The sequence below is a fragment of the Bufo gargarizans genome, chromosome 6, assembly GCF_014858855.1.
Source record: "Bufo gargarizans isolate SCDJY-AF-19 chromosome 6, ASM1485885v1, whole genome shotgun sequence".
Lineage (NCBI taxonomy): Eukaryota > Metazoa > Chordata > Amphibia > Anura > Bufonidae > Bufo > Bufo gargarizans.
The window spans coordinates 124,459,748-124,477,767 of NC_058085.1; the positions used below are offsets into that span (position 1 = coordinate 124,459,748).

The window sequence follows — 18,020 nt, forward strand, 5'->3', positions numbered from 1 at the left end:
AGCTCACAGCACTGTTCACGGCTGCTCAGAAGGCTTCTGTGAGAAGCCTGTGCTGGGCTCTGTAATGGCGCACTGTGGATGACACTTTGAGGGAGCGCTGTGGATGTCACTTTGGGGGAGTGCGCTGGATGTCACTTTGGGGGAGTGCTTTGGATGTCACTTTGGGGGAGCGCTTTGGGGCCACTTTGGCAACTGTCACATTTTTGCAACATTTGGTGTTCCTTGTCATTTTTCACAAGGGTCTATGTTTAAGAGCTAAAAGTCAGATTAGACCTGGATTACGGCTCATTTACTATGTGCGACTTTTAAAAAAGTCGCTAAAAAGTCGCAACCTGCGCCAGGCAACCCCTAGTGTATTTTTACACATAAAGGTGTAAACTACATTGAACCAGATATATTATTAAGATGCGCCAGTTCATAAATTTGGCGCAGGCACACAAAGCAAAGCCGGGCTTATAAAGTGACATAAGAACAACCTTAAATGATAAATGACACCCTTATTGTTTTAATTTGATCCTATAGGAAAAAAATTTGATTCTCTTAGTGCTGATCTGCTATAACGTAAAAAAAAAGTGATTCTCTTCTTAGTGCTGATCTGCTATAACGTAAAAAAAAAAGTGATTCTCTTCTTAGTGCTGATCTGCTATAACGTAAAAAAAAAGTGATTCTCTTCTTAGTGCTGATCTGCTATAACGTAAAAAAAATTGTGATTATCTTCTTAGTGCTGATCTGCTATAACGTAAAAAAAAATATGCATTCCTTCAGTTTCAGTTCAGCTTCATAAAAGAACTTGTGAATCATAAATACCTGTGTCTGCTGGTTAATTGTTTTAGGATACAAAATAATTAAACCAATCAAATGAACTCAAATGTTAATTAAAATAACATGACATCACTTATGTAACAATTAATTTGCCGCAAATTAACATGATTTAAATAATTATTCTCTCACCATCTGTAGCAAATTCTTTCTGGCTTGAGGGCAAAATTGCAGTTTGTGCCTTGTCATAAATTATATCGCTCCACCGGCAGTGCAGGCCCCATCAAGATCGGCATATCAGACGCCAGTCTTGTTGAATCAGGGCCTTAGAGGATAACTACTGTATTGTCATATAATTTTGAAGGTGTGTCCCAGGAGCAGAAGCTTACTTTTTTTCAATTGGACTCACCACTTTTATGTCTCATGCACACAAACGTATTTTCTTTCCGCGTACGTTCCCGTTTTTTTGGCGTATATGGAACCATTCATTTCAATGGGTCCGCCAAAAAATTGCATTCCGTTTCCTTATGTCCGTATTTCCATTTTGCAAAAAAAAGTATAACATGTCCTATTATTGTCCGCATTACGGACAAGGATAGTACTGTTCTATTAGAGGCCAGCTGTTCCATTCCGCAAAATACGGAATGCACATGGATAGCATCCATATTTTTTGCAGATCCATTTTTTGCAGACCGCAAAATACATACGGTCGTGTGCATGAGGCCTTAGGGAAAACTGTCACACAGCTCAACTCAGCTCAGCTCACTTCAAATGTCAGTGCATCTTATGAAGCAAATAGTAATAAACGCTTCCATTATGAAAGCACTTATTAGTACACAATAGGACAGAGGGGCGGTGAATATAGCACTCCTAGTGCTGGCTGTACTCTTGGCTCCCTGGACTTCTGCAGGAGCCGCGCAGCACTGCGTCCTGACTACAGTGTCAGGACGTAGCACACTATGACCTGACTCTGACCTGTGCGTCATCAGGTCACAATGAAGTGCGGCAATGGCAGAATACCAGGGAGCATGCAGAAACAGCATACTGGATCCCCCAAGGGGTGTCACCATCTGGAGCGGTAGAGGCAAGTTCATTTATTTATTTTATGTCTAATCTGAGGTCTGATTGAGGTCTGATTAGGGTTGGGGTCTAATGAAGATTGGAGGTCTGATTTGGCGGGCTAATCTCAGGTCTAATAAGGATTGGGGGTCTGTTGAAGACTGGGGGTCTGATGAATATTGGGATAATATTTAGCTCTCGTGTCAAGGGTGGCAGTATTTCTGAAACTGTGCGGTTTGTGAACTGTTTGTGAAAGTGTATTGTGAGTAGACAAATGGTACCATTGCGGATGAGCAACATGGAAACTGCCGAACACCTCAAGCCATTGATGCGATGTGAACGTCGGCTACAAAGGTGTGCGAGGGTGGACCGATACACTAGATTCGAGCAGCTCACCCCCAAAATGAACCAGGGGAAACCAGACGAGTGTCTAAAATAACAGTTCAATGAACCCTACTGTGTAAGGGGCTCAGAAGCAAAAATCAACTTGAAGAGTTGATGTTTCACGAATGACGTGTCAGCGAGTACTGAAATCTCCGAACCTGAAACTGTACCAAATAGCATGTGTGCAGGAACTAAAAGAGTCTGACAAAGCTAAACGTGTAAATTACTGGACTTGGTTGCCTTCTATGGTTGCTGACAGACTTTTGGACCCATTGCTGTACTTAATGATGGATGAAGCTTGGTTTCATTTATCAGGACACATAAATTCCCAGAATACAAGGTACTCGTCTGCTAAAAATCCCCATTTGACACAAGAAATGTTACTTCACAACAAGAAAATTGGTGTTTGGTGCACAGCGTCAGGAACAGGAATAATGTGCCCAATTTTATTCAAATTAATTGTGAATACCGCACTTTACCTGGACATCTTTGAACAGTTTTACAACCAACTAACACCAGAAGAAAAAATGTCCTGCTTTTGCCAACAAGATGGGGCAACATGCCAGACCTCACGGAAATCACCGGCACGGATTCATAAACTGTTCACGGAGGAGTGAACTGTGAGCAAGGAGTTATGGACACTACCTTTCCTAGACTTGTCCACATGCGATTTTTATCTGTAGGGAAATTTAAAACAGAAAGTGTCCAATAACAATCCACATCCCCTGGATGAACTCAAGGAAAGCATCACAAACACCATCCGCAGCATCACAAGCAGTATCAGTCGACATAATCTGACGATCCAAAGATGCGTTGTTGTGAACGGGGAACATTTTCTGACTTGTGGGTCAATTAAAACAGAATCCACTTGCTCGTTCACCTTGTCATACTATCGCTGTAGGCGGGCTACTTTTTTGTGGGCCACCCTGTATATATATTGCTTTGCACTGATGTACTATATATTAATTGTCGATAATGTTCAATAAAAGCTTATATTCCCAAAATAATATTGAATGTTTAAAAATATTTTACAAAACATAAAGGCTTCACTGTACACATGTGGTCTACATCAACAACAGTGCCAAATTCTGGTCTGTCTATGGAGACTTCCATATTAACCCCTTCCACACCGCCACCGTATATGTTTGGCAGACGTCTGAACTCTAAAGATGGCATCCCCACTCAGGAACATAGCGGATGCCATAGCCACCGGGCGCCTGCTCTTTTACACAGCAGAAACCCGAAGGAAAAGTGATCTGTGATAATGCCAACTATGGATTTTAACCTCTTAGATGCCATGGTAAATTGTGACTAAGGCATCTGAGCAGTCTTTGGCTGGGAGCTCTGTGCCCCCCGGGACCCAAACAGTCCCCCTTAGCTGAGATCGAGAGAGCTGCTTGCTTGCTGTGGCAGCCTTGGTACCTCTGAATGCTCCGAAGCCTGCCACAGTGATGTTCCTATGAAGCCCTGCTTCTGGCAGAGCTCCATAGTAACATAATGAAATGCCAATAGGCAGTCTATTGGGAGAAACGATTGCATCATTGCATGTTCAAGTCCCTCAGGGACTTCTGGCTTATAGCTGTGGTTTCACCGATAAGGGACTGAGAAGATAGCTGGTGTTTTTTCTGTAAAATTTCAGCGTGGCTGTCCTCAACAAAATTACACAGTGTGAATGGACCCTTAATGTTACCTTTATCGCTTTGTTCCCACTTCTATACATGATGTCTGACACTATGTAGTCATACTTTACTTGAAATGAGCTCATGCAATATGTTAGAATATTTTATTTAGAACTACAGACAAAATCAAGAGATAAGGGACACATGGACATATACACAGATGACAGGTAAGTGCTTATGTTCACAAAATAAAAAATTATAATAATACAGATTTGAGTTATTGCATTTACAGCAATCCATAAATATGCCTTAATCAGTGGGGTACAACATATATATTATAAATTTCTGTTTTCATACATTTTTATATCTTTCTCACATATACTGTACATGTAACAGCTCTCTTACACCTGCAAAGTAAACTGATCTGTATTCACCATTCTTCATCATAAATAACCTCTAGTAACAATTGAACATTCTTAAAACTGTCAATTAAAGGGGGAAAAGGTAAAAAATAAATTGAAAATACAGAAGTGGACAATGTTTTTGACTTAGCCCCCTATTCACAGGATTGGTGATATGTATCTGATCGTTAGTGCTCTGACTTATAGGACCCCCACCATGAACTGAGATCTATTCCCTTATATGAATGGAATGGCAGATCGGATAGAGCCGAGTTCTGTACTTGGCTTTCTTTGGCAGTGCCATGGTGAATGCATTTAGAGGCAGTGCACAAGTGTCATCTGCCAGTGCCATTCCATTCATATTTAGAGTCCCAGTGATCAGACTCCCACCAATGAGATACTTATCCTCTATCATGTGGAAAATGAACCTATTAATCTATCTTACCTTTTAGTAATATATATATATATATATATATATATATATATATATACTGTATATTTAGAGAGAGAGAGTTTCTTATGATTTAATTCCGTATTTTCATGTAAAATGCTATTTAAGTGCTGAAAGGACTCCTGGCTCCCCTGCCACTTCATTGCGTCTATTTGGTAGAGCGGGATTTGCTTCATTCATTGTGGGAATGGGACTAGGTGAATATTAATGTTTGTTTATTTTATTTATACCACAGGGGCCTAATTACTGTGAAGGGGGCACTAACGGAGTGGACTTCTGTGCGTGAGCACTAAAGGGGAGTATTGTGTGGGGGCATTAAGGTTGAGCACTACTGTGAGGGGGGCTGAGGGCATAATTACTGAGTAGTGGCACTAAGGGGGCATAATTACTTTGTGGGGGAACTAAGAGGATATTCTACTGTGTTTGAGCCCCAAAGGGCCTTTCTTTTGCATGGGGCCACTTAGGGGGCATTCTACTGTGTGAAGGTACTAAGGGTGGATAACTACTGTGTAGGTTATAGGGGGTTGTATGGAGAGGGTGGCCAATGTTGACCGGTGGTCGTGTTGGAAGTTGATCAGGGGAGGGGGGGAGCCAGTTACGCCCCTGTTTCTATCATATGCTGTCCTCGGATAAGAGACCTGACAGAACCAATATAAAGTGAATATACACGGTAGCTCTGGATGAACATTTTAGAGCAATTCTCGAATATTGTCCTCAATTTTTTTTTTTTATCTCTAAATAGAAATATATTAAAGTGAATACCTTGCTAGGAAATCTTAATCGTATGGTTCTCATATCAATTTCAAAAAAAGTTACAAAAATAATCTTTGATACTCATATTTAGCACATTCATAGTGGTTTTACCACCAGCACTGAACTTACATATACTGTCCAATCCAGGTTAAAGGAGTTGTATAGTATTAGAAAAATAGGGCTGCTTTCTTCAAAAACAGCACCTCACCTGGTCATATAGTAGGTCATGTCCAGTATTGCCTCTCAGTTCCATTGAAGTGAATGGGGTAGAGCTGCAGTATCACACACAACCTGTGGCCAGGTCTGACTCTCTTGGAGTACTTAAGCAACCCCTTTAAGCTTTACCATCTAGTTCTGAAATCATTGCATAGCATACATTCATTAAAAAAAACATGTTATACCATATGCGTGAAATGGGGCAGTCACGTTTTTATATACATGTAGCAGAAATGAGATTGTAATTTGCTACAAGTCATGTTTTATTATTTGTGGTCATCTATAAAAGATTAGGTAAACCTACTGCATTGTCTTAACTGTAAAAGGGGTATTCTGGTAATTTGAAGCTATCCCCTATCCACACAATAGGGAATAACAATTAGATTAGAAGGGATCCTACCACTGAAACCTCCACCAATTACACGATAGAGGGCCCCGTACCCTGCACGGCTCCCCCCAAATGAACAGAGCAGTGTACTTGGCTATCTCTGGCATTCACATAGAGAAGAATGGAACGGCTGTGCATGCTAGACCTACAGCTCTGTTCATATCGGCAGGCCTTTTGAGGTAAAGTGGCCTCCAATCTCCAGATCTGTGGGGATCCCAGTGGTAGGAACTTCCCCAATCTAATGGTTATCCCCTATCCTGTAGATATAACTTCAAATAACCAGAATACCCCTTTAAATGACACATTCATCTCTCCTAAATCTGCTAATGAGCATCTTTAATTCAATTTTCTCTCTTATCTAAACTACATTCACACCAAACAAGAGATCTAAGTAGTCCTAAAATATGGGAAAAAAATGAATCATATAAGAAAATTATAATTTTTTTGTAAATACATGCAAGAATTTACAAATTGATTAAAATATTAAGAAAATTTAAATAAGAAAAAGGGACAGAATTGCAAATGGTAACAGCTTAATATGAAGCAACTAGGATAGAGACATTGAGATCAGATAGATTATGGGCCTCCTCTATTACTAGTAGAGAGAATGAGTGGAGTAGTTGCCAATAGCTACCAGACACATTCAAAGGGGTTTTTAGGAGTTTTACGCCTCAGAATAGGAGGTCATCAATATCTGATCTGTGGGGGTGTGACACCTGGAAGCCCCACAGATAAGCTGTTTGAGAAGGCAGCGGTGCTCACAGTAGTGCTGCAGCCTTCTCTCAGCTTTCCCTAGGTTCATGTGACGTCACATTCAATGGTCACATGGCCATTAAAGTGAATGGGGATGTGGTGCCAAGCACAGCCGCCATACAATATACAGCGCTGTGCTTGGTGAGCAGAGGGAAGGCTGCAGAGCTACTGCGAGTGCCGGTGCCTTCTCAAACAGCTGATGGGTGGGGGTCCCAGGTGTCACACTTCCACCGATCAGATACTGATGACCTATCCAGAGGAGTGTCAAACTCCCAGAAAACCACTTCCAGTAATGATCACAACTATATCTCCCACCAGTGGCATTTTTGCCTAGGCGGCTGTACGATGGCACAAGCCTTTTTTGCAAAACCTCCTTTGCAGGAGAGGCCTCTAGCCTTACACAATTACCAAAACAACTGGATTGCCCATCTTTCCAGTTGCATCTTTTGCCATCATTTCAAGCGGACACACAGCCATGATCATAGCTAGTGGTACCCTTTAAAGGGGATATTCTTCCAAAATGTAAAATTGCCCACATATTAGGCAGTCACAAGTTAAAGCAGCAGCCAATGTTTAGTAAATATGTTAATTTACTTACAGATATTCTTTGCCGTTTGATTGCGGTGGCTGTTTTGGTAAAGGTAACAGCAGGAAGTTGAGCCATCTTGTTTGTCATCTTTTAATTAGCTCCTCATAAACTGATGTTAAAACGGATACTTTTTCATAGATTGTAAATAGGGATGAGAGAATCGAGTTTGGTTGAAACATCCGAAGTCAATTTGCATAAAACTTTGTTCCAATACTGTATGGAGCAGGAGCTTCGCATAGTATTAGGATGTATTGGCTCCAATGAGCCAAAGTTACTGCTTTGCAAAGTGTCGCGAGACTTCAGGTAATAACTTCATAAATTAATTTGTACTGTAAAAATCTATTTCCCGAACTCAGTTCCGGTTTCAAGGTACCACTTGGAACCGAACCCAAGTTGAGGAAATGGAGCTCCCTACAGTATTGGAACAAAGTTTTATGCAAATCTATTTCTATGAAAGTACATAAACTATAATTACCAAACTTTGGCTGTGGGGGGAAATAAATGCTTGCATCTGATTGATTTCTATTTTCTATTGGTTTTGAGGCCTAGTGTGTATTTTTACATATCAATCATTTAACAAAAATGTAAAATATGATTAAAATAAAATTCTATAAATTTGTAACAATAAAAGATATCCTATGTCCTTAAAAAGCATGAAAACACATTTTGGAAACATTCTATGTTTTACGTTACAAATTAATTGTTAACCGTGACTACTCTGTTTTATGTTGATGAAGGTGTAATGAGTTTGGTCAATAATATTTGCAGCCCTATTTTTGTATGTCAAAATTATGGACACCATGGCGAAATCTGATGAACCCCATTATAAGTTATTGGGTCTGTTGGACACCAGTGGTATCCTTCAAACGATGGATCCAAGCAGAGTGTTGTGGCTTCTATTTAGAATATAGCCTTAATACTTTAACTGGACAATCGTAAATTATAAGTGATATAAAGATGGCCTTACAATCATGTCATTTCGTCTTATTAGGTCTTAAGGAAAGCTGTGTTAAGGTGGGGGTTAAGGGGTTGCTCACTTGGATAATCCCTTTTTGTTAGGAATGTCTTTCAAACATAAACTGATTCCAGGCTGCTGGGACCTGTTGTGGAATCCAGGGGCAAGTGTTTAATTCCCCTGCAGTGCCACCACAGGGGACATAAAGCATTACACAGGGCCCATTAAAATCAATAAGTTATTCATGTAATACATGAACGTGCTCAGTCCTCGACAGACACTCTTTGGGTAACTCTTTGACTAATAGATAGGGGTCTCAAACTAAGACCATGTCTGTTAACTCAGTGCCTTATAAGGTACTTGAAAATGGGATGGTCTAAACTAGACACCATGGCCCTCTATTGTCTTTGGAGGTCAATAAGATGTGTAGAAAAGACCAGTTTAGATGTTAATGAAACATGAAAAAAAAATAAAAAATCACATTTTCAGGAACACATGCCTATATAAAACCTTTACAAAAAGACCAATCATGTAATATAAAAAATGTAACCTAGATTATATGACCATAATAATATGAGTAGAACTGGCATCATTCTATGTTTCAGTTTAAAAGGCAACCCCCACACTGCAAATTGCTCTTGTGTTCTCATCAATAAATATCTTTCTGGACATGTATGTATTAGAGTAGTCCTACTGTACATTAATGATAAATATTGGCACATGTAAACAGGGGATCTGTCACGCGCTTTTGATGTAAAACACTTTGCATCCCAAAATTTGAGTGTCTATAGCTGTCACAGTTTCTGTGGTATCTCAGAAATTCTGGAGTTCACTACTCTTCCATTGACCATGTCTTGAACGATGGTTTTGACTTTTCGGTGTATGTCTGAAATAGCAGAAATATTGAATTATTAAGGTGATTATGCAAAAATAAGCATCTGATTAATCTGTATTTTTGAAAGTCAAGCAGTATGAAGGAATCTTTTAAGGTTTGTCTCAAAAATGAGGGTCCCTAAAAGGTTGCCTTATAAATTACTGTTCCTGACCATGACAATGTATTGAATGGCTGGGTTCATTCTAGCTCATAGAGGCGGATCCTGATAGAGCACTCTTCTCTATGATGCCACAATAGGACTTATGGAAATGGATTTTCTTTATAAGATAAACTCTGTGAAGGGTTTTCTGAGAGTACAGTATTGATGACTTATCGTCAGGTCTGACTCCTCCTCATTGAATACCAAGCACAGCCACTAGGAATAGCTTCAAACAGCTGATCGGCAGGGGTTGGAAGCCCACTAATCTGATATTGATGACCTGTCCTGAGGATACATTATCAATATTATACTCCCCCAAAACCCCTTTAAGGCTATATGCTTTAATAGGTTGTATTTAATTGTATGTACAAATGGCACATTGTGGTGTTATATAGGACAAATAGTGCTGCAGGCTTAACTATTCTTCCAGTCACGTCGGACACAACTGCTGAGAGAGGCTCCAAAAGGTGACAGTGTGAACAGTGCTCTATAGTCTTTAAGGCAGTTTTTCCTCAAAAACAGTGTCAATCTGTTTTAGGATTGTCTCTATTGTTGCAGCTATTGCCCAGTTAAGTGTATGTAAAACCTAACATAGCCTATGAACAAGAGGTGTACAATTTCTGCAATAAAATACCATATTTTGTTCTCTTTTATATCCATTTATTAACATATCATGTCATTATGGTCATATCTGTTAGGATTTGGTGGCTGGCACTCCACTCATGGAGGCGGAGGCTGCCCAGTGTTGATCAGATACTTTTTTATTTTAATGGTAGTTATTAAACTACGGTATAAGTGAGAAAAAACATTGTTAGAAAGAAGACATAATAGGTCATTCAAAATTTACAAGACGTAATGACCTCATTAGTGATACAACTGAGTATTTTTGAGGTAGGCTCAGTTCATACCCTGCATTCTTTTCTATTGAAGTGCCACAAATTGACTAAGAATCCATATTTGATTCACAAGTGTGAATAATTTCCATATAAATCAGTGTATAACAAAAATATATATGAAGACTAAATTTTACCTGTAGATTGTTGAGTAGACATCTCACTGAAATGAAGAAGAAAAAACAGGAACATAGGTGAATATAGAAAGGGCTAATGTAATTCCAGTCTATAATAATTTCATTTTATTTTGGACGATCAGTCAAATGCTAAGTGACTGGGATTGATAACAATATACTGTATTTATGGCAGTTACGTTCTTCAAAGGAGTTGTATGAGAAAACAGTGTTACTCTTGTCCCTAGTCAGTGTCTACTACTCACATCAATGAAGGTGAGTTGCAATACCAGAGAAAGCCCATGGACTACAATGGTACTATAGTATTTTAATCCCACGCAATCTATTTAACCATGATTTAACAGTAATTGACTGGAACATATTTATATGGAATCAATTAATGCACTTCTCAGCATTTATTTAGTTCATATATTTACCTGGATATTAGATAGGCACCAATGCTGTATAGTCAACTTCTATGGTCTTGCACTACTGAAAGGGTCATACTGTTTATGTAGTTTCAAGAAACGAAGTCTCAACAGAATTCAGATAGACCAAAATGCTACATTGGGGTAAGGCCTACTGAGTTACATGGTTACGTGTAGCATTCTGTGCTGGCTAGTATCCAAATGGCCAGGCCCACTCTATAAGAGAAGGCAAATCATTCTTTGCAACTTTAATGGGATGGCAAAAAATGGCAGGTAATTGAATGGATCTCTGCATAATTGAGTTTGCACATTCAATTACAGGTGGTGCCACCAGCTTCTGGTCAGAATTTTTAAGCTGCCCATATATTTTACATTTTAATAGGAAGAGCGGAGTAAGCTTCTTACAGACTCCCTTGCCATTCAAATTCAATACATTTAATCCTTATTTTATTGAGAGTTTTATTAGATTTTTGGCCAGTCCTGCCAAAATCGGTGGGTTTGTCCAATGTATTCCTAGTGTGTATGGTGGCCCTTTGCTTTGCATTAGTCAACTGTTCAACTATAATTTGATATTCAGGAAGCCTTGCTCTTCCTGTAGCTTGTTCAGTGGTGGGCTCATATTGTCACCCCAACATTATACTTGAAGTCAAATCTACAAGCGGTGCTCAATGTGTTACAAATAACAAAGTGATATTTCTCTTCCTAGAGTCCCATCATACCTGCTATTTCCATCAATTAGTCGTCGATATGTGCTAATTTCATTCTCTAGACGATTCTTTATGTCCATAAGAATCTTATATTCACTGTTCTGCCTTTCCAGATCATATCTGACTTTGCCCAACTCAGTTTCCAGCTGGCAGATTAGCGTCTGAATTTTCTCAAGATGTTCTGATGAGTGGTTTTGGGTCTCCTCTAATGTGTTCTCTAGACCATGTTTCTAAAAGATGAAATAGTTCACAATCAAGAATTGTGGAGAAACAGTGAAAATGGATGTTCCAAGACACTTATACAATTTCTTTTTTTTAAATATAGTGCCACTGACAGGGCACTATACACTCACTGGCAAAAAGAAGGAGTTGTTGGAATGGTGAGCTTGCTATTGAATGAGTATGTGTATATATATATATATATATATATATATACATATATACATATATAGAGAGAGAGACAGAGCAAGTAAATACTTATATACAATTAGACCAAGAAACAACACTCACCCTACTGATCTCTGCTTGAAGCTCTATTTCCAGATCCTGGAGAGTTCTCTTTAATTCTCTGATCTGGTTTTTGCTACTTTGTAAGGCTTCGGTGTTTGTATTTACTTCCTGTTGGACTGTTGATGACTGAAAAAATATTAATGTACATTGTGACAATCAAATGGACGATTATGAATCTTTTGACTTTTTGTCAAAGCTCACCATACAATGAAGATTAGAATGAGGCTTGGGACTATGAATACTTACCAGGCACAACTGTACATGGCAGATTGTTATATTAAACCATATTTGGAGGATTTATTGATTATCGTATATGCCATAGTCCTGCTTCTGTCACAAGACACGGTTTGTCAATAATTATATGAATTATATGATTTATTTTTTGAAGTTATAAGTTATGACATCTTTTCCAGTCACTTGGCGCAATCGTTAGAATGTATTAGGAAAATTAAAATTTGTACAACACTAAGGTCGGGTCTGTGCTGGGTTTGTTTGTAGTCTATAACCATGGAGACATACGACTACATGGCAGCAGTATACAAAAAAGTTGTTGTTTTTTCTTTTTACAGAAAACTATTATATTTGAAAATGTGATTAATTTATTTCATTTTAGATGCACTAAAACAAAACTGAATTGTAGAAGTGCACATATACTTTACATTTTTTTTAAGGATTATAGAAATAGGTTCCATTCCCTTGAAATAATGAACTCACCTTAAAGACTGTGGGGAATTTATTAATATTGGTCTTTGATAGGGGACATATTTTGATTTTCTTCATATGTACACTAATGTATGTAAAATATATTGTTGGGGTATCATAAAGCTTCACTCTCTCCAATTATAAAGCCATGATTATCTACATACGGAAAATGAGAGACCGGTTTTCTGTGGAGTGTAGTACAGTTTTTCTCCATTAACGATAGTATTATTTATGTTTCTGGATTGCCACAGGTAAAAGAAAAATAAATGAACATGTTCCAATTTGAAAAAATAACTAAAGTCAAAATTAAATTGGAATACCATAAAATGGGGGACAAACAAAATATTTTCCTATCAGACCAATGTGACTAGAATGTGTTGGCACAGAGCAAGTGCTAAGTCCAGAAATTATTAGATTGGATATTTCAAAGAAGCTGAAGCAAATTAAATATATATGCGGCAAGCAGGTAGTGGCATGTCACAAATTATGGATAAACACAGGGCTGTCCTCATAAATGTGCCAAGTACGCTAGATGACAATCTCAAGGTTGCAAAAAGAAATCCTATATAGTTAAGATAACAACTGGAAAAAGTCAGTTTCAGTGTATTAATATGTAAAAATACAACTGTGGTCAAACAGATTTAGCATGTGGATCCACTAATTATTCCAAAAACAGAAAAAATAAACTATGGGACAAGGCATGATCAAGGTCTCTGTAGGCCTTAGCAAAATATGTGTGGGGCACCACATTTTACTGCTATATTCAAATGTACAATATATTATACAGTGAAAAAAATAACCTTGCCATATAATGCACCAAATATTGCTGGCATATACAGATACAACCAGCATTATCTTTGGTTTAGAGTGTTAACGCAAGAAAATCAAATTACAGTTAAACAACAAATCGTGTTAAAATTACCATCCTGGCTCACCTGGAGTCAAAGTAATGCTAGCTACAGCTTTAGTTACACCATCAATTAAGAATGAAATAAACTGTAAGGGGAAAAGTTTAGAGATATTTACTTTGGGTGGGAATGGGTTAATAAAAACCCAGGGGCAAACACCCTTTCGTGTCTGTGCTATAATCTAGCCCTGGTAGTGAACATTAGTACTATACTGAGGAACAGGATTTCCATTATATATATTGAAAGTCGTTGTTTTCATTAAATGTGTATTCCCATCTCGGACATTGGCAGCATTAGAGGGCCAGTTCTAGATTTAGTTTGCAGAGCTGTTCAGGCTGGTGGTGGAAAATATACAGTGGATGAAGTCGGAAGCAGAAGGCTCCATCCACAATGCAGTTCCTGGCGATGGTCTACTGCAGCCCAGCTTCCATTCACTTGACGGATAGAACCTTCTGGCTCCATCCACTGTATAGTTTTGAAGTGTACATAGTGACAGCCTATCACTGATGTGATATTAATGACCTATCCTGAGGATAGGTAATCAATATCTAAATTCTGGAAAACCCCTTTAATAGGTCCGACAGGATGTTTGAGGGAAGTTGTGATTGGATGGGGTTATCAGGTCTCAGTATACTTTCTTCAAAATAAGTTAAAGGAAAGTCCAGAAAGGACCCTAATGGCAAAGCTAGATTTGCAAGCTCTATATATTTTCCAGAGCTTTTGGTTTGTATTTCCATAATCTGCCTGTAGGAAATGAGAACAACTAAGTAACATATCTCAAGGGGACACAAAGATGCTGTAAATTGCAGCCACTATGGACAAAAAGTCAGTAACATCTTCAGATGTTCAGATGTGGGAAATCAATCAAAATGTTATTCAATCCTGGTCATTTTGGTTCAATGTGAGCAATAAGCATAGCAGAGTGACACAATAAGAAAAAGGGATGGGTGTAAAGAAAATGTATTCATTGCTTTAATCTTTCATGTTCTTGATACAGAACTTCGTACCTGCTGTTTATACCAATCTTCAGCTTCTTTGCGTTTTTTTGCAATTATAGCTTCATATTCTTTTCTCATATCAGCAATAATCTTAGCTAAATCAGCTCCCTTGGGGGCATCAACTTCCACATTGACTGATGAACCCTGCTTCCGAGCTTGAGCCAGTCTCATGTCCTACAGCATTAAAAAGACATTATAAATAACTATATATATATATATATATATATATATATACACACACACACACACATACATTTATTTCCTAGAGCAAAATAAGCTGAGCAAGTAGGGATTTATTGACAGATGGATATTGAGACAAAATTTATTCCATTACACTCAGCATTCATGTATGAACAATCTGAATCTGATTATCTGGTTGTAAAAAGTTGAATATTTAAAGATCTGGTTGTTATGTCACTTGGCCTTTGGCTCCAGGGGTGTACTAACACACCACAGGATCTTTGATTTGGCCAAGGCTTAGATAAAGGGTCCCAAAGGGTCCAGCAGAAGTTAATTTTTGTAACTTTGAATCTAATCACTTCTCACTAGGGTGTAAAGGATTTGATTTGTCCTGAATGTGCAGTGATAATAATAGTTAAAGTGATTCTTTAATTAGGGCTGACATTTACATAGTGCCTCTTTTTTTATTTTTTTTAGCTGCTGATCTGCCAGTTCAAGAGCTCCTTTTCCGCTATCCAAGATGGCTGTATGACTTCTCAGACTGCCTGATGCATATTGTGCATTTGGTAGTCTGAAACACTTCCAATCCAGGAGCATGGCTAGACAGGTAGGAAGTGGTTTTGGCTAAGAAAGCACACTATGCACAGGAAGTCTGAGAAGCTGTGCGGCCAGGTTGGATGGCAGGAAAGGAGCCCGAGAATTAGTGGATCTGCAACTAAAAAATATGAAAAGGAGGTCACATTTAAGTTTTCTATTGGATCTTCAGTTAATGTGACTTCTTCCCTTGATCTGGAGGGTTGCTTTACAGTATGTATGGTCATGATCTGTACAGCTGGAGGGTGGGCCCTCAGAATAATTTCTTGCTTTGCGTCCAAGGTTGTTTGACTTTCAAGAGATACCTAAACATTGCAAAGGACCAGAAAGACAACCTTAAGGACCTCAGCCCCAATGCTAAATCTGTAACAGGGCGTTCAATATGATGCATAGTACTGGTGTCCTATTATACGGTAGGATCTTTTATGCCTTCCCAGATTTCAAGCTAGAGCTGCAACTGCAACATTTGTACCACCTATACAAAACTCTTTACTATAGATACAGTAATATGGGTATCCACAGTACACATCACAAATTAAAACTACTTGCATTTCTTGAACGGTTTCCTTAATCATAATCTGAAATGTATAAGAAGTTTGAATATTTCTCCATGTAGAGTATACTGTGGCTATTAATGTTTCCAGTGTATAGAGTTTTAACAATGCTACCCATGCCCATGGTACTGTATATACTACAAAAAGACTCTGAGCATATCCATGCATAGGGTTTTGACGTTTGACACTACAATCCAGGTGAGGTGATTCTCTATATATGTTTGTTTGTACCCTATGTAGTTACACCCTTGAAGGAGAGAAAGTTTTATCATGGTCCATTACAATTCATAGTTTATAATATACGCACTTATAGTGGGCATATAATTAACTCATAGGTCTTTAATATACAATTAACCCATTATTTGTAAGCTTACTTATTGTAATTGATTTCTGTATGGTATCACTGTTGGTAAAGTATAGGAACCTGACTCACTGTACACACCTGTGGTACCATGTTTATCTCTTCTATTCAGCCATATTGTCTTATGAACTGGTCACTCGTTTCGACCCAAGTTTCCAGACTATTGTCTTTTTCTCATTGTTACTTTATGTGAGACCTTGCCTAAATTTTTTCTATTGTGTCCACACCTTAGCAATGATAACAATTCTGTACAAAAAGAATAGAGAATTAGACAATACCTCCTCATGGCTTTTTCTCATGTAGATCAGCTGCTTGCGCATTCCTTCTACCTCCATTTCTAGGTCTGTTCTGACAATGGTGAGATTATCCATCACCTTACGAAGGCCTTCCAAGTCTGCATCCAATGCTGCGCAAAGTACTTTTTCTGTTTCATATCTAGAACCGCAAAATAAAATATATATATATATATCTGGCGAAGGCGTGGAGAATACTAAAACGTTTATATGAGATTAGAAAAAAAGATCTACTTGTTATTTCTATGAACAGTGCCACTCTTGTCTATTGGTTGTGCCTGGTATTGTAGCTAAACCCAAACCTCTTGAGTGAAACTGAGGTTCTGTAATAGACACAAGATGTCATAGTCTTGACCTGACAGCTGTTAGATTGCTGATTTTCAATTAATTTGGGTGAAAACATAAAACAACTCACAGAACTAGTGAGTAGCATTAAAACTTTGATTAAAGAGCTAAAAGCAACACCAAATTAGGTACAAAATACTTGTTTAAAAAAATGGAGGAAAAAGACCAGTCCACAGTAAGAAAAAGGAGGAGGTCAAAATGGAAACTGTCTCTATCATCTAATCTCTTACCTATAATGGGGCATCCATCCTGATAAGGATGATCCCATGTCGGAACCTAGGGTTATTGAACCCTTGTATGCCCCAAACCTAAGTTTGGGATACACTTGAAAGTATACAACAGGGATAAAAAAGTAAATGGATGCAAGTGACCATATAACTAATCATGTACAATGTAAAATGTACAGATAGCATAGCATGACTGAAATATTTACATAATCCAGATAAATAAAAGGGGTTAAGATGGAAAATAATTGGTCATTGTCATCATTGGATACTGGTATATCCCAAACTTAATGGCTTTAAGATGTACTAGGGTGCATTAGGCCTAGATTTTAGCAATGGATTGGCCTTATCAGAGTGAGCATCCAGTTATAGGTAGTGGAATAGTCCTAGGGCATTACATTTTCCTACTTGAACTCTCTGCTGATTTTCCTCTTTTCTGACCCCTTTACACTTGATTTGCCCAATTGTGCAAAAAAGAAATTGGTATTTTTTCATGGTGCTGCAAAAATAGTGGACTCCACAGGGCAAGGTATGGCCCTAGGTGTCCCAACATATTTATATAATTTGGCTTCTAGCAGGCATAGATTTCAGTTTTGTCGCAGACGCCCCATGATACACCACGATTATTAAGAAGCATGCACCTCTTTAATACCCGTAGTACATCTGACACTAGCAGACAGCAAATTAACCCTGCTATAAAAAAAACGCCATAATAGATGTCCCCCACAGTGCCGGTTTTGATGGCAGTCCTTTCAGCAACAGACACAACCAATATACAAGAGTGACAGCGTAAGAAAAGATATTTTATTTTAATATTATACAAACCTTTTAATTGTATATATCAATTAC

At 38.3% G+C, this 18,020-nt stretch overlaps 1 protein-coding gene across 1 annotated transcript in view; it reads right to left on the minus strand.

The window, feature by feature from the left end:
- Positions 1-3,971: 3,971 nt before the first annotated feature.
- Positions 3,972-18,020, minus strand: part of LOC122940901 (keratin, type I cytoskeletal 19-like) — a 34,057-nt gene continuing 20,008 nt past the window's right edge. Inside the window, exons 3-8 of the mRNA XM_044297800.1 lie at positions 16,588-16,744; positions 14,630-14,794; positions 12,013-12,138; positions 11,515-11,732; positions 10,392-10,417; positions 3,972-9,213 (exon numbers count right to left, since the gene is read on the minus strand). Coding sequence (XP_044153735.1) covers positions 9,122-9,213; positions 10,392-10,417; positions 11,515-11,732; positions 12,013-12,138; positions 14,630-14,794; positions 16,588-16,744 — 784 coding nt within the window. The 3' untranslated portion in view covers positions 3,972-9,121. The remainder of the gene's footprint in view (positions 9,214-10,391; positions 10,418-11,514; positions 11,733-12,012; positions 12,139-14,629; positions 14,795-16,587; positions 16,745-18,020) is intronic.